General features: G+C 48.8%; 1 protein-coding gene across 2 annotated transcripts in view; it reads left to right on the top strand.

Annotated features, from left to right (window-relative positions):
- The window catches only part of BAIAP2L1 (BAR/IMD domain containing adaptor protein 2 like 1), an 81852-nt gene that overhangs the window by 44402 nt on the left and 11947 nt on the right, over positions 1-25503 (top strand). For both annotated transcript variants that reach the window (XM_066273348.1, XM_066273347.1), the window contains exons 4-8: positions 19452-19513; positions 19618-19689; positions 21842-21979; positions 22619-22771; positions 24849-25016. In XM_066273348.1, coding sequence (XP_066129445.1) covers positions 19452-19513; positions 19618-19689; positions 21842-21979; positions 22619-22771; positions 24849-25016 — 593 coding nt within the window. The remainder of the gene's footprint in view (positions 1-19451; positions 19514-19617; positions 19690-21841; positions 21980-22618; positions 22772-24848; positions 25017-25503) is intronic.

The following is a 25503-nucleotide window of genomic DNA, read 5'->3' on the forward strand; positions in this document are numbered from 1 at the left end:
TCTGTGGAGGGTGTTAAACTTTTGCTATTGGAAGTTACCAAGAAATGAAAACGGGACATGCCAAGCAATGGTGCGGCTTCTCCGGTTTAAATAGTATAGTTTACTTCTTAAAAAATAAAAATAATTGATGTCCTATGGCTTGCCATTTGATAAAATTCTTGTAAATTATTTAGAATTTGCACAGCAGTAGAAATGGCCCCTTTATTTTCTGTTGTCTCCATACGAACAAAGGTATTCTGCAAGTTTTACAGGGGAAGTGATTCAGACTTTATGGAAAATACTTAAAAAATCTTAAAATTTGTAAGTCATTCTAATTACCTGAAAGTTAAGAAATAAAGGCAGGTTTTCATTTTCTATAAACCTTCCAGATACACAAGCTTCCCCCAAAATAGTCATTTCATGATCGTTTTCTCTTAAAAATAAAAGGTCCTTTATGAGTAAGTAGTCTGTTCCATTTTGTAGAGAATATTCAGAAAATGTGTCATTGCTTTTTTTTTTCAACTATAATTAAAAGTGATAGGAAAATATTAATGATTCAAGAGAAATACCAAATTTAGGTCGTTTTTATGCTGAAGACTACAGTAGGAATTGGCATACATTTTGAACTCTCTTTCAAATTTATTTTGCTACAGCATCACCTTGTATCAGTTGTACTTTAACTGAGGAGTGAGCAAACTAGAGCCAGGGGGCTGGCCAGCACCTGTCTGCATATAAAATTGTATGCCCAGAACGTGGCCATTTGTTCATATGTTGTCTATGGCCGCTTTCAGACTACAGTGCAGAGCTGAGTGGTTGTACCAGAATTTTAGCCCTAAAGACCTGGCCCATTACAGGTCCTTACCGTGATGGTGGAAGACCGTTAGTGTCATACAATATCTCAAATGTGAAGACTGAGTGATCTTGTGAGGGATTTGATCATCCTTCTTCTCCAAAGACAAAGCAGTTCCTTCCCACCTGCAGTCTAGGTGCTTGGGTATGATATACATGAACAACATGATCCTAACAACCACGGTGGTATAAGAAGATCAGGCCCTGGACGGTTGGCTCAGTGGTAGAGCGTTGGCCTGGCGTGCAGAAGTCCCGGGTTCGATTCCCAGCCAGGGCACACAGGAGAAGCGCCCATCTGCTTCTCCACCCCTCCCCCTCTCCTTCCTCTCTGTCTCTCTCTTCCCCTCCCGCAGCCGAGGCTCCACTGGAGCAAAGACGGCCCGGGCGCTGGGGATGGCTCCTCGGCCTCTGCCCCAGGCGCTAGAGTGGCTCTGGTTGCAACAGAGCGACCTCCCGGAGGGGCAGAGCATCGCCCCCTGGTGAGCAGAGCGTCGCCCCCTGGTGGGCGTGCCAGGTGGATCCCCGTCGGGCGCATGCGGGAGTCTGTCTGACTGTCTCTCCCCATTTCCAGCTTCAGAAAAATACAGGAGAAAAAAAAAAAAAAAGAAGATCAAGAGCTAAACCATCTTGCCTGACCAGGCGGTGGCGCAGTGGATAGAGAATCAGACTGGGAAGCAGAGGACCAAGGTTCGAAACCGCGAGGTCGCCAGCTTGAGCGCAGGCTCATCCAGCTTGTGCACAGAGTCACTGGCTTGAGTGTGGGATCATAGACATGCTATGGTCGCTGGCTTGAGTCCAAAGGTCATTGGCTTGAGCCCAAGGTCACTGGCTTGAGCAAGGGGTCACTCGATCCCCCCATCAAGGCACGTATGAGAAAGCAATAGTGAACAAAGGAGCCACAATGAAGAATTGATGCTTCTCATCTCTCTCCCTTCCTGTCTGTCTGTCCTTATCTGTCCCTCTCTCTGTCTCTGTCACAAAAAACCCCACAAAAACGAAATCATCTTGCCTTGTTGGGAGCAGTGAACAAACAACAAAGAGACAGAAACCAGAGGTCAGTAGTCGGGATTTGGCAGGTAAAATATTTCAACCCACGGTGTTTTAACTGTTAAATAGTACAGCATAGGAATAATAATTCACGTGACTCAGGTTGTCAGGGTGTGTGCCTGTTGTCACACACATAAATCTTATCACATGTGCACAGTTCAACGCAAGGAACTGTACTCATTTAAAAGAGGAAACTGAAATTTGTGCAAAACTTCCAGTTTTGTCCCCAAATCAAACAACATTTATTTTTAAAAACTTCAAAAATATTGAAAAGGTAGAAAAGAAAAACACATGGTCAGGGAAAATGTTTTGGCAAAATATTTAAAAGAAGCTTTGAACCTGATTTAACATCTTTAAAGCATAGGAAAATAAAGCTTGTTCTCATTTATTTCTCAAGTAATAACAGGAGACTTTCTTTGGGGAGTTCACAGATTTACTTTGAGGTCCTTACGGCTCACCATTACATAAATTTAGACTGTTATTTTGTCCTGTTTAGTCAACCATTACATTATTTTGAATCAATTATTAAATTGCTTGGGCCATTTTCTTAAATTGGGCCCAAAACAGAAGATTTTTATTCCCTCACCACCAGGGAACATAGGAAATCATAGGTTTTCTTTTGTTATTGATTAGAATATTTATAGGTCATGCAATTTAAAAAAATATTTATTATAGTTTTGCCTTATTGATACAATTCAGCTTGTCAGTCCTTAGGTCTTAAAAGTAAGAGAAAAAAATCTGAAATATTTCAAAAGAAGTGTTAAGAAGTCACAAAAACATTACAAATATTTTCTTAAGGTCTAGATAAAATAAAAGAATTCATACCGGAGTTGATGAGAGAGCTAAGTTGAGCCAAAGCAGTTATTACTGACCAAAACCATTTATGTTTTAGTTGCAAGTTGGACTCACTTTAAATGGATTAAAGTTCATTCTGCAAAAACAGAAAACAATCAATAGGGAATTTATTTTATTTGCTGAACACAGCCCCTGCCAGGCACTGGTCCAAGCACCTAACAGATACTAACTCCTCGACTTATCGTTACAGCCTTGTGAAGTACCTACTACAGTGTGTCCATGTCCGTAAAGTCATGGTGCACTTTTGACTGGTCACAGGAAAGCAACAAAAGACGATAGAAATGTGAAATCTGCACCAAATAAAAGGAAAACTCTCCCAGTTTCATACCTATTCAGTGCAGTTCGATGTGGGCTCACGCACAGATTTTTTAGGGTTCCTTAGGTAGCTATCCCATATAGCCTCTACAGACTCGTCACTGACTGATGGCCTACCAGTACGGGTTTCTCCACCAAACTGCCGGTTTCCTTCAACTGCTTATCCCACCGAGTAATGTTATTCCTATGTGATGGTGCTTTGTTATAAACGCACCGATATTCATGTTACACTTTGGTCACGGATTCGAATATAGCGAGCCACAGAACACACTGAACTTTCTCTGTACCGTCCACATCGCGACTGGCATGGCTGTGAGCTGCTCCGCTTGTATACATGGTGTTACGTCATCATCTGCGCATGCGCACATGCTGCCACATCATCCTACAGAAACTGGGAGGGTTTTCCTTTCATTTGGTGCAGATTTCACATTTCTATCATCTTTTGTTGCTTTCCTGTGACCGGTCAAAAGTGCACCATGACTTTACGGACACACTGTATTATATCCATTTTACAGATAAGGAAAGGGAGTTCAAAGAGAAGAAGTCACTGCTGAGGTCTCCCAGCCATGTGGCCTGTCAGACCCGTTTAATTGTCTACCTGTCGGAACGATGTGCTTCTTCTGACATGCTTTATTTTGAGGCAGTCAGGGTAATCCTGCCCACTGTCGTTTAGCGGATAAAAGATCATGTTAAATAGCACAGCATCATGTAGTCTGAAACTGACTTAACATGTATAAGTCAGTATTTTGTGTTTCCTTCAGACATAATCAGGAGTTGTTAAAAGAAAAGCACTCCTTCTCTCAGCTTTGAAGTAACTAAATGTGGAAATGATGTACTATAATTATTTTAAAAAAGTACTAGGGATGTAAAAGCTAAGTTGCCAAATCGACATTAGTCAGGTTAACATTTATTGCTTCCCGACGACATGATGGACACATCCTGAGTGTAACCTGCTGCGTTGCTGCCTGTTTTTCTCGTTACAGTTAGTTGTACTTGCCCGTTCTCTTAACTCGGAATTTTGAAGTGCATGAAGAGCCAATGATCTTGTTTAAACCAGTTTTCACAATTATTTAAATTGGTCTTTCTTCTTGAAGGATATCAAGTGTCCTGTCGACTCGAGACAGGGAGGCTGTAGGGGTTCTCACGCTCTCAGCCATTCCACAGAACAGCTGGTCATGGGTGGGGGGGTGGCTCTGGGGACGCAAGGGACTCGGCCTCACCACCACCACCGTCTCTGTTCATGAGAGCCACTCTCATCCTCTTACAAGTGTGCAGTCTCCCGCTTTGTGTGTGGCACCGTGCCAGGCCTTGAAGTATGTGTCAGAAATAAAACCGCTGAGTTATAGCACAAACACAGGCCGGCAGGGGACTTTAAAGCATGCCAGGAAAGGGACGTGGGCCCGTGACAGGCTGAGGAAGGGGGACACGCCAAAGACAAGGAGAGGTTAGAATCGGGACGTGAGTGAGGCCTGTCTAGGCACACACCCCCAAGCCTGCCGTGATGTCATAGAGGAGGGTGACGGCCTTGGTTGGGACGAGGTAGATTCCTTGTTGGTGCAAGTGGAGCTCTGAAAGCTGGAGGAGTGGATGCACTTCCTCTGCTCCTCTTTCCTGGAGAGTTATTGAAAGTGAAGATGCCGACGGGCACATGAAAAGATGCTCAACGCTGTGGCTGTTAGGGAAATGCAAATCCTAAGCATAGTGGGGCACTGGTGCACACCCCGCAGAGCGACTGCAGTTACAAAGACGGACAGTGACCAGTGTTGATAGAGAGAGATTGGAACCCGCAGGCCTCGCCGGCAGGAATGTAAGAGGGAGCCTGGCAGTTAGTTAGTCCCTCCGAATTTGAACCGAGGTGCCGTACTCAGCAACGTCATTTCTTAGATTCTGTTCAAGAGGCATGGCAGGCCCCGGCCGGTTGGCTCAGTGGTAGAGCGTCAGCCTGGCATGCAGGAGTCCCGGGTTTGATTCCCAGCCAGGGCACACAGGAGAAGCACCCATCTGCTTCTCCACCCCTCTCCCTCTCCTTCCTCTCTGTCTCTCTCTTCCCCTCCCGCAGCCGAGGCTCCATTGGAGCAAAGTTTGCCTGGGCGCTGAGGATGGCTCTGTGGATGGCTCTGTGGAGCCGCTGCCTCAGGCGCTAGACCCAGCGGGTCCCGACCCACAGGTTGAGAACCACTGCGCTAGAGTGACTCTGCAGCAGAGCAACGCCCCCTGGTGGGCGTGCCTGGTAGATCCCGGTGGGGCGCATGCGGGAGTCTGTCTGACTGCATCCCCATTTCCAACTTCAGAAAAATACCAAAATATAAATAAATAAAAATAAAAAATACAAAAACAATAAAAAATAAAAAGAGGCATGGCAGCTGCACCCACACAAACTCAGCAGCACTAGTCACAGTCGCCAAAAGGTGTTAACAACCCCTGCATCCAGCAGCTGATAGAAAATGTAGTGTATCCACACATGGAAAAATTAGTCAGTGATCATTTTGGAAAAATGAAGTACTGACGATACACGTTGCGACATCCTTGGTGAAAGCAGCCAGATTTAAAAGGTCACGTACTGTATGACTCCCATTTGTATGGAATTTCCAGAGTCATCAAATCCTTAAGGGACAGGAGGCAGCTTGGTGGCCGCCAGGGGCAGGGCAGGTAGAGAATGGGAAGTGACTGCTCAGAGGGCTCAGGCTGTTCACTTTGGGGGGTGGAAATGTGTGACCTGGACACTGGTGACGGTTGTACGGCATTGTGCGTGTAGTAAATGTCACTATTGGTACATTAGGTTATGTGTGTTCTATCACAACCCTGCCCACATACACACAAAACCTTAAGTGTGCCCCCTTTGAGAAGTTCCCATACGCAGTGTGTGAGTTCACACTAACTACATTAGTAGAGATTGTCCTAGTTCAGGGGGCCCGTTCCCCCGCTTCCGCGCCCCCTCGCACGTGCACCGGGCCAGCAGCCGTGTTACCGACATCCCAGCCTGACCTCCTCCTCTGCTCTCCACCGCAGGAGAAATCCAAACACCTGGATTGGAGCCCGGGCGGCTCAGAACTCCTGGCCACACCGGTGGCTCTGGGCTTTACAGCACGTCCCACCCGTGCCACCTTACGTCCTCAGCACAACCCCGTGCAGAGGATTCGCTGGCCCGACTCGGCATGAGTAACGCAGTACATGTTGGTATTACTGGAAATACAGAATTCAGGAATCTGACTTAGTTCTCACAGTGGTCCTCTGGGGTGGGGGGTGCGGTCCTTCGCAGCGTCTGTTGTAGGGATGCTCCAGAGGGTGGGGTGGCAGCAGCTATAGCAGATGTGCTGTCCCTGCCCCGCGCAGTGACACTTTTGGTGAGACAAGGACGTGAGGGACAGATTTGAAATGTTGTTGATCGACTAAATGAGTATATCAGATAAGAGCATCAGATTCTTCCATTCTAACTCTGAATGAGGTTTCTCTAGTCTCTCTGGAAACCATGGCTGTCATTTACAGCATGAATAAACTTGGTCCCCACCTTCCAGATACCTGCAACAGCCTGGCCAGGTGGTGGCGCAGTGGATAGAGCGTCGGACTGGGATGCGGAGGACCCAGGCTCGAGGCCCCGTGGTCGCCAGCTTGAGCACGGGCTCATCGGCTTTGAGTACAGCTCACCAACTTGGACCCAAGGTCGCTGGCTTGAGCCAGGGGTTACTCGGTCGGCTGTAGCCCCACGGTCAAGACACATATGAGAAATCAGTCAATGAACAACTGAGGTGTTGCAACGAAGACTTGATGCTTCTCATCTCTCTCCCTTCCTGTCTGTCTGTCTCTCTCTCTGACTCTCTCTGTCTCTGCCACACACACACACAAAAGGCACCTGCAACATGCATAGTGAGGGAGAGGGAGATTATGAAAATGTACACATACATGGCTTAACACGGGACCACAGGCCAGGGGAGAGGCTCAGAGACTACAGGGTGTCACGGGAACAGATGACCACCCCGCACATAGGGTAGAGGAGGTCAGAGGAGGCTTTAACATTCCTGACGGTCAGCATTGCAGGCCAGAAGGATGGTTTTTTCTGGTGGAGGGAACAGAAAGAGGACAGGACATTTCAGTTTGCCTGAGATTTAGGACTCACGAAAGGGGTGGTGAGAGGTAACAGGTACAGAGTCAAACCGGAGCCTTGTGATGTTGGGTGCTGAGGCTGCGGATTCCGTTTGCATGTCTCATTTCAAGCAAGAATTTGTATGGTTAGGACTGAAAGGTTCTAAGTTACTATAAGCTGAGTAATATTTTAGGAGCATGGGTTCAGATGAAGTAACAATTACAAGGTGACTACCGAGGCAAATTACCTGGCAGGCTCCTGACGACTACAAACTGGACTCACAGTCCAGAGGGAGCCCGCCCCTGTAACTCCTGAGAGCGGCAAAGCTGGTGTGTGTGGGGCAGGTATTTATGATACAGGCCCTGGCCGGCAGGCCGCGGCTTCCGTGGTGGTACCGACAGGAATGTGTGACTCACTGAGGTCCCTCTTGTCTCTGCACAGATGTGTAAGTATCTTCACCTTCTCTGCTTTTAGGCTCTGCCTAATCCTGCCCAGCTTCCCACTGCATGTTAATATTTTGAAATAGCTTCTAGTCCTTTATGAAGTCTAGAACTGTACTTTCATTCTATAATCAGTATTAAAATTTATTTTGTTTTTTTTTAAATGAACCTAATAAACAGTTTCATACGATATATTACGTTGTTACATAACACCTGTGGCTATACAAAAACTTGTGCATTGCTTTTTAAAATTTAGCTATTTGTGCATATTTATTTGATTTCATAAGTAATTCATTTACTTATTATTTTTGACAGCTACCTACATTTCACTTCTTTGAATTTTTCCTCTGTTGGTACTAAGATGGAGTCCCTGTTCTGGTGAAGGGGTGAATTAATACAGAGTTTGTTTCTTCTTAGCTTTTTTTTTTTTTTTTTTTGAGAAATTACCCCTTAACTGGAAAAACAAAAGTCATTCTATGGTATTCTGAAAAGCACATAAAACTAAATATTCAGTAATCAAAGGATTGCAGTAACTTTTCTTTCCTCATTTAAATTATGCTGTTCATTCCCATGAGCACCTACTACCTGAGAATCACTGTTCTAGTCACTACAGATAAATCAGTACATCAAAGTCCCTGCTCCCTAAGGTGCAGGTGGGGCCCAGTTTGGGTAGAGCGGTCAGAGACACGCAGTAGGGAGGGAGCGATGTCTGGGGAGACCGTTCCTGTGGGTGCTGGCAGTGCAAAGGCCCTGAGGCCTCCTCAGCTTGGGTCACAGCATGGAAACCAGTTGAGATGTAGTTAAGAAGGGAAGAGAGGGGGAGATGAGTCCTTGAGGCAGAGCAGGCTCAAGTGGGGGCAGGTCTCGTGGTAGGGCCTTGTGGCTCATGGTAGGATGGTTGCCTGGGTGGGGTTGGGGGCCTCTGAAGGTTTTGAGCTCAGGAGTGGTTTGACTTAACATTTTAAAAGGTTCTTCCTGGCTGCTGGTGGAAAGAGGGAGACAGGTTGGGAGGTGGCTGTGGCTGTTGCAGTCCCGGTGAGAAGGAATGATGGGAGGGAAGGGGGAGACAGCTGGGCTTGCTGGGCGTTGATGTCAGGCGTGGAGGAGGACGGTGGTGTTGGGTCAGCAGGCTTTGCTTTCAGACGTGTTAGGCTTGGGGTGCCCGTTAGACTGAGTGGAAGCGTCGATGTGGCAGCTGGAAATGTGAGTCTGGCATCCATTGTGTGAACGTGTAGCTCTCTGTCCCTGGGAACAAGATGGGCCCTGCTCTGCTTGCCCAGCGACACTGATACTTAACTCTCCGTGCCCTGTGGCTTCCCTCAGCCCCAAACCAGCAGTTACTCAGGATCACATCAGGTCAGATGCTTCACTTCTGTGTTCTCATTTCATCCTCGCCAGGTCCTATGAGGGGCTATCAGTTTACATGACCATCTTCCAGATGTGGGGAGGCCTACACCCAGCCCTCCCCGCCCCGGGGAGCAGGGCCCGCCGGTCAGAGGCAGCCCAGCCCTTCCCCTGTGCCCCTTCTCCAGTGGGAGTTACATGTATGCCAGGCAGTGGGGCTCCCTGCCATCTGGACTGGGTCATCATGGTTTTTAATATTTTATTTATTGTTTTCAGAGAGAGGAGAGAGAGAGGGATGAGGAGGAGCAGGAAGCATCAGCTCGTAGTTGCTTCTCGTATGTTCCTTGACCGGGCCAGCCCTGGGTTTCAAACCAGCAACCCCAGCACTCCAGGTCGACACTTGATCCACTGCGCCACCCCAGGTCAAGGCTAGATAATCATGCGTTGATGCCTCCTTACTTCCTGCAGTGTTTCAGAATTTCAGGTTCATCCAGCCAGGTGCCCCTGGACCACTCTGTCTGACTTGGAGTTAATTCCTCTCTCCGTGTCAGCGGGCCATGACAGGTGGGCCGCAGAGGGACTGGTTTTCACGGGTCTGGTACTTTGAGGAGTAGTCTCACCACCTTGGTGTTACTTCCTGCCAGACCCAAACACACTGGGCTGAAACAGCCTAGTGAGTGGGCCGGCCCTTAGCCGGTGGACTCATGCCTCTGCTACTGCCCAGCCCCACAGGTGGCCATTCCCTTTGAAAGCAGCCCTGATAGTTCAAGTGTTCTAGCCAGTGAACACTCTGAGTAGACATCCCTTCCTTGTGAATCGCATATATGGGCATCATTCCATCCTCAGGCGCCAGGTAGAGAAAGTTAGATTTCCTTTCCGCAGGGTTTTCCTTCGCACATGTGAATGAGGCTGCAGAGTAGTTGAAAGGGCAGGCTCGGGATCAGATGTGGGTTCAGATTCGGACCGCACCACCTGGACGTGTGTAACCTTGGGAAAGTCACCGGAACACCTCAGTCCCCTCCTCTGCATGAGGAGAGGGATAGCACCCTCCCTCTTAGGCCGTGAGGACTAACTGAGGCCATCTCCGTACGGCAGGCAGGTAACACAGCGCTGGGCACGGGAGGAGCAGGTCCCTGCCAGCTGTCGCTCCCTTTCGGGACCCCACAGGGTCGTGCTGGTGCCAGTCTGTCATCTTCCGCTCTGAGGGGGAAGGAGGATGGCGTTTGAACTGGGCGACAGCACAGGGCTACTCTGTTTGTTCTCGGTCTGTGTGTCAGTTGTCAGTGTGGAGTAAGAAATGTAAGGCCTGACCTGTGGTGGTGCAGTGGGTAAAGCATCGACCTAGAACCCTGAGGTCGCCAGTTCGAAACCTCGGGCTTGCCTGGTCAAGGCACATATAGGAGGAGTTGATGCTTCCTGCTCCTCCTCTGTTCTCTCTCTTTTCTCTCTCTCTCTCTCTCTCTCTCTCTCCTCTCTCTAATAATAAAAATGAATAAATAAAATTTTAAAAAAAGAAATGTAATACTAAAAATGGATACTAAAGCTTGTGAAATCTCCCCTAAATCCACATCAGAATAGGATCACCCAATGTTTACGTGGGGGGTATAGTTTTAGATCAAAGGAAAAAAATAACTTTTGACTGAAAGTTGGGATCTATAGCCTTGGTTTTGTTCTTAAACTTGTTCAAGTAGAAGGGATTGATTTAAATAAAACAACAAAAGAAACCATAGTTTGGTTGAAAAAGTTCTTCACTTAAAATATGTAAGATGGGCCCTGGCTAGATTGGTTAGAGCATCGTCCCGAAGCACAGAGGTTGCCAGTTCGGTCCCTGGTCAGGGCACATAGAGGGCCAGGCTGATGTTCCTGTCTCTCTCTTCTTTCCTCTCTCAAAAATCAATAAAATAAACATTAAATTTTTTATTAGTACGTAAGATGGTTTTACTCAGTAATACTGAACTGAAACTCGCTTAGGACCCTCTCTCTCTCCCTGTGCACTGTCTGCGTCTTGGTGACTTAGGGTCCTCTTTAACATTCATGACGAACTTTTCAAATTCCAAATGTAGCATTTTTAAGCTTGAATGGAAATGTTAATTAGTGATACCATAAGGAATAACTAGTTACCGACCTTATTCATTATTAATAGTATATCTGCTTTCATTTCTGTTAGTATCAAAATGGTTATATTTTAGCCTTAGTCTACTAATCACTGACAAAGGAAGATGAATTATTAATGTTAACCTACCTCACTTGGTATAATAGCTTGTAGAAAACTTAATCTTTTAGTGCTGTATTTTACATTCAGATGTAAATAAAACAATCACTTGCAATTTCTGTAGGGATGTAAAACTGATAAATTATTTCTGTGTGATATATAATTGATAAACTTGAATAAGTCAGCATTGTCCTTTTAGCTAAGAGTAGTACATCAGAGTCCTGCTTGGGAGGTAATTGTTCTTCATTGCAAATCCTGTACTTGAACTGGACGGCACTGGCGTACAGCCGGCAGGCTAAATTAGTTTGCTAGTAAGCAAAACTGAAATGGTAATAAACGTTTCATTTGTTCTCCGAATCAATTTGTCATTATTAATGACAGGATCATCACCTGAGCCCTGAGTCTCCGGGCTCCTCGACATGACATTTAGTTACAGTTTCCAGAGAGCACCTCTACTAGGTATCCACCGTGGGTACAGAAAGGCTAGATCTCAGTTACTCTACACTTGTGCTCTACCCGGCTGACAAGACTTGATTTGATAATATCCAGAATATTTTATTTTTAAAGTGTTTCTTGCATACAGATTAAGAATTCATATGTCGGCCCTGGCCGGTTGGCTCTGTGGTAGAGCATCGGCCTGGCGTGCAGGAGTCCCAGGTTCGATTCCGGCCAGGACACACAGGAGAGGCGCCCGTCTGCTTCTCCACCCCTCCCCCTCTCCTTCCTCTCTCTCTCTTCCCTTCCCGCAGCCAATGCTCCATTGGAGCAAAGTTTGCCTGGGCGCTGAGGATGGCTCTGTGGCCTCTGCCTCAGGTGCTGGAATGGCTGTGATTGTGGCCGAGTGTCGCCCTAGATGGGCAGAGCATCGCCCCCTGGTGGACATGCCGGGTGGATCCCAGTTGGGCACATGCGGGAGTCTGTCTGACTGCCTCCCTGTTTCCAACTTAAGAAAAAGAAAAAAAAAAAAAAAAAAAAAAAAGAATTCATATGTCAGTCACACAGGGTTTGCTGGTTTTCATTCTTCCCTCAAACCTCAAGTCATCCCTTTTCTTAAAGAAAAAAGAGAGTTGACCGTTGCTGTCTGGCTACCTCCTTACGTCACTTCTCTCTGATGGCCAGACTTGCGGAAGAAGTGGTCTAGACGCGCCAGCTTGGTCCTTTCTGCTTCTCCTCTCCCCTCCTCTCCCACTTTGCACAGGAAACCGGGGACTGGAAGGACTCGGACACTGGGCGTCTGTGTGTGTCCGCTCTTGGCCTGGCTCCCTTGCTCGGACTCTTAATCCTCGCAGCGCAGGCTGCCAAGCCCCCAGCGCTGCACCCACACCGTCTGGTCTCGTAGCTTCTTGTTTGGCAAACTGAACATTTTGTAAACAAAAATGTCACTTGTTTCATTTTTTGTTTTTTGAATCATCCTGTTTGTGATTCAGGATCCTCTGAGACTGGACCTCTGTGTCAGTAAACCTTGGTTAAATACAAGCTGCCAGGAATTTGTTCCCAACGACTCTGAGGCTGGAAACTGCTCCATGCTGGTGCCGGTCCTGCCTGGGGGCTCGCTTGGCGGGCCCCCGGGTCACGTGGACAGATGCCGGGCGCCCACACGCCAAAGGCTGTCTCACAGAAGCCTCTCTCTTCACCTAAAAATAGCTGTTTCGGTGGGGGAGGGAAAGGATGGCAAAGGGGTGACCGGGCATTCAGGTTCAACAGAAGTAATTTGTCCTGTAGGAATTTCTATTGGTAAATACCGTATTTACTACAGAAATAACAAAAATACGATATTTATTACAGAAATAAAATCGGTACTACAAATGTCACCTTTGGAGGGGTCGGGCTTTTGCTGGAGTTTTTTTGAACTGCTGCCCCTGTGATCCTCTTCACTGCAGTTACCCTTTCGTTCATTTGTTCAGTGTATTTATTTACTGACCAGACTTTTAAGACCTGTCATATGCCAGACAGGCACTGGGGGCACACAGGGAACTAAGAATCAGATTGAGTTCTTGTCCAGGGATAACTTCCAAAAACATCAAGCACTGCGTGTTTTGTCCCCAGAGCAAGGTGCTGGCTCCTCATTGCTGCCAGTTGCAGATGGCTGCTGGGATGTGTGTTGCTGTTGTTAGTTCACCGTGTTTATTTGTTTAGAGCAGTCATCGGTTTATAGAAAATTGAGCAGAGCTTCCCCAGAATTCCCACACACTCTTTTCTCCCTCCAGTCTCCCCTGTTCTTAGTATCTGGCACTGGTGTGATATATTTGTTATCACTGAAGAACCAATATCAATACATTATTATCAACTAACATCTGTAGTTTACATTAGGGTTTACTCTTTGTGTTCTGTGAATTGACAGATGTTTAATGACATGCACCTACCATTATAATATCCACTCCCCACCTCCCCCCATGCTTGGCAACTGTCTTGAGAATGTCATTGTCTGTAGTTCTGAGAATGTCATGTTGTAAGTATGTCACCTTTTCGGACTGGCTTCTTTCACTAAGCGACATGCACTTAAATTTCCTCCATGTCTTTTTGTGGCTTCACAGTTCGTTTCTTTTTTACCTCTGAACACTATTCAGTTGCATGGCTATACCATCGTTTGCTTATCCATTCATCTTGGTTGCTTAATTTTGGCAATATGGATAAAACTGCTATAAACCTTCTCATACATGTTTTCCTCTGGACATAAGATTTCAGGTGATTCAGGTAATGGTAAGACTGCCTTTGTAAGAAACTGCCAGACTGCCTTGCAGAGTGGGCGCCCCATTTCGCATTCCCACCAGCAATAGCTGTGAGTTCCTAGTGCTCCACATCCTCGCCTGCATTTGATGTCGTCTGTTTTATGGAGCTTAGCCATTCTGATAGGTAAGTACTGACATTTCATAGTTGTTTTCGTTTCCAGTTCCCAATGGCATGTGATGTAGACCCATCTTTTCACATGCTTATTGCCATCTGTGTATGTCTTTTTTGGTGAGGTATCTATTCAGATCTTTTGCTCTTTTTTAATTGTTTGCTTTCTTATTGTTTGAGTTTTAAGAGTCCTTTATATATTTTGGGTACAAGTCCTTTATTGGTTGTGTTGTAAATATTTTCTCCCAGTTCATGATTTGTCTGCCGTATATCTTACTCCATTCTCTCCCTTTCAACCGTTCTGTGTCTGTATTTAAGATATCTTGAAAGCAGAATAAAGTTAGGTATTGTTGCTTTTTTAATCCTAATCTTCATCTTTTAATTGGACTGTATAATTTATTACATTTTTGCTTTCTATTCTCTGTCTTTTGCCCCCCCCTTATCCTCTTTTGCCCCCCCCCCCCTTAGCTTGGTATTGATAGTTTGTTCTTTTAGGTACTGCCCTGGAGGTTTTCAATGTGTGTCCTTTTTTTTTTTTTTTTTTACAGAGATAGAGAGTGAGTCAGAGAGAGGGATAGATAAGGACAGACAGACAGGAATGGAGAGAGATGAGAAGCATCAATCATTAGTTTTTCATTGCGCGTTGAAACACTTTAGTTGTTCATTGATTGCTTTCTCATATGTGCCTTGACCCCGGCCTTCAGCAGACTGAGTAACCCCTTGCTGGAGCCAGCAACCCTGGGTTCACGCTGGTGGGCTTTTACTCAAGCCAGATGAGCCCGCGCTCAAGCTGGTGACCTCGGGGTCTCGAACCTGGGTCTTCCGCATCTCAGTCCGACGCTCTAGCCACTGCGCCACCGCCTGGTCAGGCGTGTGTCCTTTCTTATCAAGGTCAGGTGTTAGTGGCACTCTGCCTCCACCTCAGACCACGAAGGAACCTTAGAACACCGCGTAATCGTAATTCTGTTGTGTGACTCCTGTCCGTCCCACTTGTTTTCATAAGATGGGCTACATCGGGATCCCTGGCAGAATAGCGGTAGTCTGAGCGCAGGGCGCTAATTAGACCTGGTGCTGCAGTCGGTTAAGTCAGAGGCCGGACCTCTGGAGGAGTGTTCTGTGGTGCTCCCCTACGACGTATTTGCGGTGCTCCCCTACGACGTCCGTGCTACGACGTAGTCTGCGATGCTCCCGTACAACGTATCCGCGGTGCTCCCCTACGACGTAGTCCGTGGTGCTCCCCTACGACGTGTCCGCGGTGCTCCCGTACGACATATCCCCGGTGCTCCCCTATGACTTGCTTGGCATTCTCCCTTCATGCCGCACGTCATTGACTGGTACAGTGTCAACACAGACCAGAGGAGGGCACCTCCGATTCCATCTGGGGACTGAGTTTAAATAGCCACTGGGAGCTATTCTTAGGTGCTGGCAAAGCCTTTTCAAGCTGGGTCATATGTCCGTGACATAGTCTGCCTCCGTACTAATTCCAGGTTGGTGACTCTAATCTGTAGACCACATATGTGTGTATTTAACATCTCCCATCTGTGTGGAGTTAGCTCTTGTTTCCATTCTCTCTTCTCCTCATCACATTTATATTTGGAAAGTTGTCAGAAAAGAGTATATCCTCTGACATTTTGGGTCAGTTCTGCTTTAGTCCGTACAGTGTAACTTCAGGCCGGGTTGACCTCCACCCTGTCATGTTAGTGTCTGATTCTACTTGAAGTGACATGAGGAAGTAGCATGTGGCTCCGTCATGGCACTGCGCTCTCTTGAGACAGTAAACGCATCCTGATTACCCATGATCAGATACAAGGGGAAGAAACGCTGATGTCTTTGTGTGCAGCATGTGTTCTGTGCTCCTGGGGTCCATGAGGAGTAGTCTCCACTCAGTTCCTCTACGTTTATACGTTTTTACTGTGAATTAATGAGGAAGTGGATGATAGATTAATTGCCCAATGACTAAGCTATATCTCAGATGAAAACTATGTGTTTATACCAATAGTCATTTAATTTTCATTTAACTTTAAGTCCACACTGCCTATTATCTGAATATATACCTTTATACTATATTGTTAAAAATGTTGGACAGATTTGTTCCTAGTTTCTAAAATTAGGTATTATTTATATGACTTTTAGGGGAAAGTTGGTGGCAGATAATTGACTTTTAATTACATCAGGTTCATGATTTTAAAATACATACATATTTAAGTTCCTGTAATATTGCTATTTAAGAATATAATATGTTCAGATTGAGTCACATTACTGTTCGTACGACGAGTTTCTTCCCAAAATGTTTTTCCCAGAAGGGGAAAAGGGAAATGGCAGATTCAGTACCGACGGCGCTGTGACTTCTGGGACCAGCACGTTAACTCCTGTTTGGTGTGTATTTAGTTCTGTTCCATTAGAATCTGGGCTCTGCTTTCTCAACTCCACCCTTTTTTTTTTTCAAAAAAAATTTTTTTACTTAAATGTAATTTATGAAAATTACAGGTCTTTTCATTATGAAATTATGAAAAAGTAGGTTACAGGGCTGAGAGTAAACAGTCGTGTGTGATACCAGCTTCAGACATAAAGTGACACGAGGTGTTGAAGAATAAACTTCTGTAGGTTAAACATAAAGACTGTTTTAATTTTCTGTGTCAAGACACACTTCTGGCAGCTTGCATAGTCACAGCAAGGATGTTTTTTAATCCTTCTTATGGCCAAGGGCTCAGTGGCCGCCGCCAGGAGGTTGGCGTTGTAAGTTCCGGGCGTGGTGCGGGGCAGGAATAATAAGGCCAGGGTCAGGTGGTCGGTCCTGCTGCAGAGTGAACGGGCTTTTCACCGCGCAGCCTGCTGGGAGGAGCTGGGTGGGAGGGCTGAGAGTGACAGGGTTGGGGTGGGGGGCATGCGGAGGGGGGGCCTCTAGGCCAGAGCACCCAGTTCAGCAGTGTCCACACTGGCACATGCTTCTGAGAGATCCACCTTATATTAGACGGTAGAAATCAAGCTCATGGTGGAAGGAAAACATGGGAATGCCTTGGTTCTAGCTCTTAACTCACTCTGACAGATTTAAGCAGAACTTTTTAAGTAGATCCAGTTTGCCAAGAATAGAATGCTTGATCTTCAGATCATTGAAGTGGGCTTTTTGTTGTTTCTCTTCTCCAAGCAGGAGTTCTTTATGGGTCTAAAACAAATGTTCAAGTAACTGAGATGATTTCAATGTCTGAAATGATCTAAAGCGATATTAATGTAATTATATTCTTGGTCAGGCGAGGGCTTCCTTTGTGAAGCACTTTGTTTCATGTTGAACTGTAGGAGAACTTAGTTGTGGGATAAATGAAGTCAGTATTAATGAGGATGGAGAGGGGGTATTTTGATAACTTGGCAAGGGGGCCCGAGTGATGGAGATATGTCTGCCCTCCCTCTCAGTTACCCAGCAGGCTCCTCTGTGAGAGGTTCCCGGAAGCACACCATGCTTCCAGTTATAGGCTATGTTCCTATAACCTTAGAAGGTTATATCTTTAGAGGAGCCTGATTTTTTTTTCCATTGATGGGGGAGAGAAAGAGAAGCATCAACTCGTTCCACTTAGTTCTTCCATTTAATTATGCACTCACTGCTTCTCCTATGTGCCCCGACCAGGGATCGAACCCATGACATTGGTTCACCAGGACGACACTCTGTCCACTGAGCAACCTAGCCAGGGCCTGCCATGATTATTTGAAGCAGTGCTATTCACAGTGGGCTGGCTTCATGCTGAGAAGTTGTTTATCTGGGACACACAGGGAGGAGTCTGGGGGAGTGACATGTTACATTGCATTTGGAAAGATCCCTCGCATCTGTTAGGAAGAAAGTCCAGAACAGAACGAGCCGGGAGCCAAGAGAAATGACAAGAGCATAGACGGGGGAGGGGGCTCCTTAGAGGTCCGGCTGGCGGGTTCCAGTGTGTTGAAGGTGGGCAGACTGGGGAGAGTCCTCCACCTCTCGTGGAACATAGACTGCCCGTGTCCTTCTCTCCCGGGTGGGGAAGGGCAGGCACGTTGGTTACCCAAGGCGGCAGGATGAGTAAGGGGCATGGTTCCACCCTAGAAGTGGCCCAGACGATGGCACCACACGAACAAAGGGAAGAGTCCTTGTCATTGGGTGTCACACCGACATGACTGGCTGGCAGGCAGCCAAGAGCTGGGGCTGGAAATGGGGGAGAGTTTACTTTTAGATGAGGTGCCTACTAGGACATCCAAGTGGACATGTCCAGAAAGGGGTTGAATTTCTGAGACTGAAGATGAGAGAGAGATTGGACTAGTCATTTCAAAGTCAGGTGAATTAAAAGGTCTGGAGGACAGGGCATAGTGGAGTCACCATCTGAGGGGGGTGGTGGCTGGAGTCACCGTCCAGTCAGATTCTCTCTCCTTCCTCTTGTCCTGCTGCACTTGTCATGTTACCTCTCCCTCAGGTGCAACCTTTGTTTCACCTGAAGAATCCCTTTTTATCTGTCCCCTGGACCGTGGGATGGTCTGCCCGGCACATTGTGTGGGTTGGTATGGTCTGGTGGTTGTCCTGTATGATCCTCTGGTTCTCCCAGTTCTTCGCTATCGGACCTGTTTGGTTCCTGTGGATAAACTGGCAGCAAGAGGTTCTCGTCCACCTTTATCAGAGTTCAGGAGGCATAGCTTTTTTTTTTTTTTTTTTTTTTTTTTTTCCTGAAGCTGGAAACGGGGGGAGAGACAGACAGACTCCCGCATGCGCCCGACCGGGATCCACCCGGCACGCCCACCAGGGGGCGACGCTCTGCCCACCAGGGGGCGATGCTCTGCCCCTCCGGGGCGTCGCTCTGTCGCCACCAGAGCCACTCTAGCGCCTGGGGCAGAGGCCAAGGAGCCATCCCCAGCGCCCGGGCCATCTTTGCTCCAATGGAGCCTCGGCTGTGGGAGGGGAAGAGAGAGACAGAGAGGAAGGGGAGGGGTGGAGAAGCAGATGGGCGCTTCTCCTGTGTGCCCTGGCCGGGAATCGAACCTGGGACTTCTCGGAGGCAGAGCTTTGCTTTGCAGATCAAGTGGTCATCTTGCTGCTTTTTTGGAATAAGGCTCCTTGGTCCTGGAACGTTGTCTTCTGTCATGTGAGATGTCCCGAGTATTGGCGTGGTCCCAGGAGACGCAAGGCAGAGAAGTCATTTGTTCTATATAGATCGTTACTGTAATGCCCAAGAGAACTTTTTGTAAGCAATTTTTAAAATTAAACCAGGTCAAGTAGGCTCAGGGAATGAGTGAACATAAAACAATGAGTCCTATGAAGTTGGCATTCTTTTGATGACTGGTGTTGTGGAGTGAGTTTGGTATCAGCTACAACCCTCTGGCATCCACCCCACTGTGGGGACGCGGTCTGGGTGGCGGGGACGGTACGCTGACCGGCTCTGAGGGCAGCAGTGGGCTGGGCTTCACTGTTTGACTTTTCTTCTTCGTCTCTTAACAAAAACCGCACGGTGGCTTTTCCCCTAACATCTGGTTTTGTTCCCAGGCCATGTCCTCATAGAGATTTCAAATACCCACCAGAAACTTGATGAGAGTTTTAAAGAAAATGTATGTGAACTCTTTTTATATTTACAAGATGTATTTATTTTTAAATTTTATTTCACTTAAAGTCTCAACTCTGGTATTAGTTTTTTATCATTTGTTGTTAACAGTTCAAAACATTCCATAAAGAGATTATACAAGAGCTGGAGAAGAAGACAGAACTTGATGTGAAATACATGAATGTGAGTACTTGGCTCTGTCCCGCCTCCGTGAGTGGGGCTGGGGGGCGGGGCAAGGGGGCTGCGCTGGCCTGGTCTTGCCTGGTGCTGAGCCCGAAGGGACCTTCCCCACGGTGTGCTCAGCAGCAGCAGATACAGATGGAACTTGGTGTTGAGTGTGGACACAGTTGCACACGGCTAACAAGGTCCCCTGGGGTTGAGTGGGCTTGTTTTTGCTAACACTTGGGATCTTTATTGAAAAACATAGAAGAGATATTGGAAGGAATCAGACCACTTCTGGAAAGCATTGCTTTCAGAGAACACACGCACGTTGGTGGCATCTGAGCCTGTATTGGACAGCTGTTGCACACAATGGGGGGAGGGGCTTGGGAGGACACTGTCCGGGGCTCGGGGTCTGGCTGTCAGAGACCGCTCCAGCCGGGTCTCCTGCTGCCGCCTGGCACTGTCAGTCCCAGCGGTTTTCTTCTCCCACTTGCCCCTTGCCCCAGCACAGAGAGCTCTTGCCAGCCCCCCCGAGTGCCACCCAGGGCCCCCTTTCCTCTCGGGAGGCCGCCCGGTGGCAGTAAGCCACGCCCCGCATGCGCATGCGCTGTGTACCTGGAGGAAGGCTGCAGGACCGCCTGTCGCTGCTGCGGGCAGTGATGCCAGGCACTTGACACGCACCGTCAGATCTGTGTCCTTACGGAAACTGTCGTGGAGGTGTCGTGTTATCCTCCCTGCAGAGAGTGGAGGGCAAAGATGGACCTCAGGGGAATTAGTGATTGCTGAGGTCACATGGGAAATGAGGGAAGAACCCATATTGTAACCCAGGTCTCTGAGGCTCCAAAAAACGGTTGCACAGCACCCAGATACCGGAAGTGATTGTACCTACTCATTTTCTGTCTTGAAATGCTAAGTCATAAAACAGGAATATGAGATTTGATATTATCGGTTTATTCACCAAAGCACTTACCACCCCATGTCCAAGCGCCTTTGAGGCCAGAAGAAAAAAGAGAAGGAAAGGCGTTGTTGTCCTCTGGGAGCTGCCCTTCTGGGCAGGAGCCCGCCGTGGGACCAGAACTGTAGGACAGAGCAGCGCGCCTTAGAGATGAAGGGAGAGGGGTGTGAGGCGGGGTGTGCGGGGCTGCGCCTGGTGAGAGGGTGTGGGGTGTGAGGTGGGTTGTGCGGGCCCTGCCAGGTGAGGGGTGGGATATGCAGGGTGTGCAGGGGCCACGCCAGGTGAGGGGTGGGATATGCAGGGTGTGCAGGGGCCACGCCAGGTGAGGGGTGGGATATGCAGGGTGTGCAGGGGCCGTGCCAGGTGAGGGGCGGGGTAGGCAGGGTGTGCAGGGGCCATGCCAGGTGAGGGTGGGATATGCAGGGTGTGCAGGGGCCGTGCCAGGTGAGGGGTGGGATATGCAGGGTGTGCAGGGGCCGTGCCAAGTGAGGGGTGGGATATGCAGGGTGTGCAGGGGCCGTGCCAGGTGAGGGGTGGGATATGCAGGGTGTGCAGGGGCCATGCCAGGTGAGGGGTGGGATATGCAGGGTGTGCAGCGGCCATGCCAGGTGAGGGGTGGGATATGCAGGGTGTGCAGGGGCCATGCCAGGTGAGGGTGGGATATGCAGGGTGTGCAGGGGCCGTGCCAGGTGAGGGGCGGGGTAGGCAGGGTGTGCAGGGTCCGTGCCAGGTGAGGGTGGGATATGCAGGGTGTGCAGGGGCCGTGCCAGGTGAGGGTGGGATATGCAGGGTGTGCAGGGGCCGTGCCAGGTGAGGGGTGGGATATGCAGGGTGTGCAGGGGCCGTGCCAGGTGAGGGTGGGATATGCAGGGTGTGCAGGGGCCGTGCCAGGTGAGGGGCGGGATAGGCAGGGTGTGCAGGGGCCGTGCCAGGTGATGGGTGGGGTGAGGTGCGGGGGCCGTGCCAGGTGAGGGGCTGGGTATGCAGGGTGTGCAGGGGCCGTGCTAGGTGAGGGGCGGGATGGGCAGGGTGTGCAGGGGCCGTGCCAGGTGATGGGTGGGGTGAGGTGCGGGGGACCACACCAGATGACGGGGGTGGGGGGGTGGAGGAGTGAAGAGTGGGGGTGCGTGCCAGCCACGCCCAGTGGAAATGTAACACATCTGCCTGGGGGTTCCTATCGGCTGCTGCAGTGAAGTGAGTGCAACATTTAACTTGCAGGCCACTCTGAAAAGATACCAAACAGAGCACAGGAATAAGTTAGATTCTTTGGAGAAATCTCAAGCCGAACTGAAGAAGATCAGAAGGAAAAGTCAAGGAGGACGCAATGCACTCAAATACGAACACAAAGAAATTGAGGTGAGCTCTTCGCTGACTTGGTTTTGTCGCTGATGGTCTGTACCGTCTACTGGGAAGCAGGCCCCTCAGTCAGCCCCTCTGTATCCACTTAGTGCTGGGCTGCCCCTGAAGTTAGAAATAAGCATTTTGACCTAGTCTGAGCTGCTGCAGTTTCCCAGAGGTAAGGAGAATCAGTCAGTGTCCTCCTGAAAACAAGCATTTTCTCCTCACTCAGGGAGTAAGCCTGGGTGTCCCCACGTTACAGCTAGAGAAATGGGGCTCCGGGTCAGTCATACGGTTGACACTTGGAGCTGGGGTTTAAACTCAAAGTTTCCGGTTTCCAAGCCCACAGCTTTCCAATAGAACACGATCTTACCCCGAGGACCAAGTAGTAGTTTGTGCAGATTGCCCAGTGGAATGTGAGGCCTCTGGCGTTACAGAGCGGCCCCATAAACCCCATGTGTGAGTCAGGGTTCCTAACGAGAAGGATGCTGTCTGCTTAGATCAGGTTACACCTTTGTTATTTCTGTCTAATGTTTATCTGTGCTTAGTCGTGGTTCCTCTGTCAAAATAAACCAACTTTACAGGTGGGAGGAGATAAATGTCAGGCTGTGTAGCTGTTTGATTCCTAGTCACACTTGTGTAATTATCTTTTCCTAGTACATAGAAACCGTTACTTCTCGCCAGAGTGAGATCCAGAAATTCATTGCGGATGGCTGCAAAGAAGCGCTGCTGGAGGAGAAGAGGCGCTTCTGCTTCCTAGTGGACAAGCACTGCAGCGTGGCCGGCCTGCTGCAGCACCACCACTTGCAGGTGGGCGCGGCCGCGTGCCTCCGGGTCCTGTTGTCTGGGCGCCCTTGCGATGGCCCCGCCCCTGCACGCCCCAGCGGGAAGATTTCAAACACATAGTGTCTGGCCAGCTTGAACAAGTAAACTTTTAGAAATGTAGATGAAATGTCAAATGGCAGCTTTTATCATATTTAATTAATTTAGAATACATCCATTTTGAAAATCTTTCAGAAAATAACATTGAATGATTGAGAAAGGTCACTTTTTCCCTCTCCTCCCCCGGGAGTCTGCTCTTCTCCGGCTCTCCCGAACGCGCCTTGGGCTTAGGGGTCTTTGTGAGAAGCACAGAGTGAGTGTCCCCCCAGAAGTCTGAGGTGCTTGCTTCCCTTGAGGGTCCCTGTCTGTGGTGTCACTGGAAACTGTGTCCAGGCCACAAATCCCAGCTGTCACGGCTTCGGGACAGCTGGCCGGAGCTTCCGGTCTGCCTCTTCAAGGTGGCCACAGTCTCGCAGCTTGTGTGGCCGTGAGCTCCCGTCCCCAGAAACCTCCACCAAACGGGCTAAGTTTCCATTCCTCCCTTTGAAGAAATAAGTCTGTTAGGCTGATGTAAACACCCGGAAGCAGCCCTAATGGACGTAGATTATTCATTGTTATTCATCACAATGTGTGTGGACAGTGCTCTGTGATCCCGGATGCTGTGTGAGAGCCTGTATATAAGGCAGCTTCCTGGCCTTGTACGTATGCTGTTACGTAATCTATCAAGATTTTTTGCAAATTTAAGGAATATTCTGCCACCACATTACCTAGATCTAAACTTGTTACAGGAAAGACTGCTGTCTGAGGCGACCCCTTTTGTCGGAAGCGCGGGTGTACTGGTTGCCATGGTGAGGGTGTCCGCTGGGGGGGTGTCGGCCTTTGGTCGGAAGCGCGGGTGTACTGGTTGCCGTGGTGAGGGTGTCCGCTGGGGGGGTGTCGGCCTTTGGTCGGAAGCGCGGGTGTACTGGTTGCCGTGGTGAGGGTGTCCCGCTGGGGGGGGGGTCGGAGGAGCCCTGGAGCCCTTGTCCTCTGGCGAAACCCTGTCGGCACTGGAGCGCCCCCCTTGTGGAGAGGCAGCCTGGCCGACTCCCCAAGAGCCCCAGCTGTTGGCAGTCTTTTCTCCCACGGAGCCCTGGGTCCCACTGAGGCTTTGTAGAGTGCTACAAACCAAATCTGCGTCTTTCTGTACTCAAGCCTGAAAATCCCGTTGTGCCTCCTCTCACCCCTGCTGACGCACCCTAGCCCTTCCAGTGGCTCCTGGGTGGAGCAGGCCAAGCACTGGGGGTGTCGGGGTGACAGGCAGGACTGAAAGGGTTTAGGGGAGGCGCTTTGCCCTCGCTTCGGATTTCCATCAACACCCCACACCTGATGAACACAGAACGGTGTGGTTGCTATGGAAACAGCTTCAGGAAAGGCTTCCTACTTCCCTTTCCCAACCAGATGGCTGCCCTGGAAACCAGGGTGCCCTGAAAGGCATTTGGGGAACCCCCAGCGGTGAGGAGCAGCACCTCTGCTGCCAGGGCATGGGACACAGCCCAGCCCCTCTGCAGAGCCCCGGGGTGCCAGCCCGGAGGACCAGAGTGTCCCCTCAGCTCGGCTCTTCCCTCGGTCCCAGCACAGGTCTGAGTCACTGCCCGAACACGTCAGCCCAGTCCTCCTGCATCTGAGTCCGCCCCTGCCCTGCGGCCGTGTGGAGGCGCCTCTTACAGGAGTGGGAGGGAGCAGGTGCTGGCTGGCATTTCTTGGGCCCCAGGGAAAGCAGTGGTTAATACAGATTGCTCCGCCCTTCCCTTTTAGTTTTTGAACTTGTTCTTAATCATTGACTATCCTTGTATTAGTCATAAACTCTATTCACACAGAGGAAGAGGATAAATGCTTCTAGAACAGAAGCCTGCATCCTTCTCAGCAAATAGCAGATACTCCGAGATGCTTAAACTGCTCACTGAATTTAACTCCAGTCCTTCTGGTGATATGTGATCAGTGATACTATTTGATGGCAGTTTTGTTTGTCAGCTCTTCAAACAGTACGCATTTGTCTTCAGTTTTGTTTCCTTTGGATTTACAGTCTGCAGAATTACTCAATTCCAAACTGCCCAGGTGGCAGAAAACTTGTTGCGATGCCACCAAAGTACCAGAGGAAATCATCAACATGATAGAAGAAATAAAGACCCCTCTCCCCACCCCAGCCTCCTGGACGCCTCAGCCTTCCCCAATGACCGAGAGAAGCAATGTGGTAGGAGCCGGTTATCTGAGGTTTCAGTTGTGTATTTACAGTACGATCTGCGTGCCTTTGTTAGTGGGAGCCACGGTCCCCCTGGATCCGCAGGCCAGCTCTCCTCACTCAGTGCAGTCGGGATTAGCTGTGCACATGCTTCCTACTGTGTGCAGCTCTGTCCTCTTTTGTGTTAGAAACTTGATTGTTACTGTTTTGAATTGTAATGATTCCAGCTTCCCAAGTTTAACCTCAGTGAAGGACATACAGGTGTCTTAGAGAATAGATTAGCAGAACTCTGATCATTTAAGGCACTTCAGGGGGAAAAAAAAGTCACCAAAATAGTGGGTCTGAGCGGTTTGCTCTTCTGTGAATACGCTCCACCAGCCGGTGGAGATCCTAAAAGCCATAAAAACAGCCATCAGTGGTTGCCAGGGGGCGAGAGGGTGGGGGAGTCACTGCTTTGTTTTGTTTTGTTTTTAAAGATAACTGCTTAAAAAAAAAAAAG

Source organism: Saccopteryx bilineata, chromosome 4 (genome assembly GCF_036850765.1).
Source record: "Saccopteryx bilineata isolate mSacBil1 chromosome 4, mSacBil1_pri_phased_curated, whole genome shotgun sequence".
NCBI lineage: Eukaryota > Metazoa > Chordata > Mammalia > Chiroptera > Emballonuridae > Saccopteryx > Saccopteryx bilineata.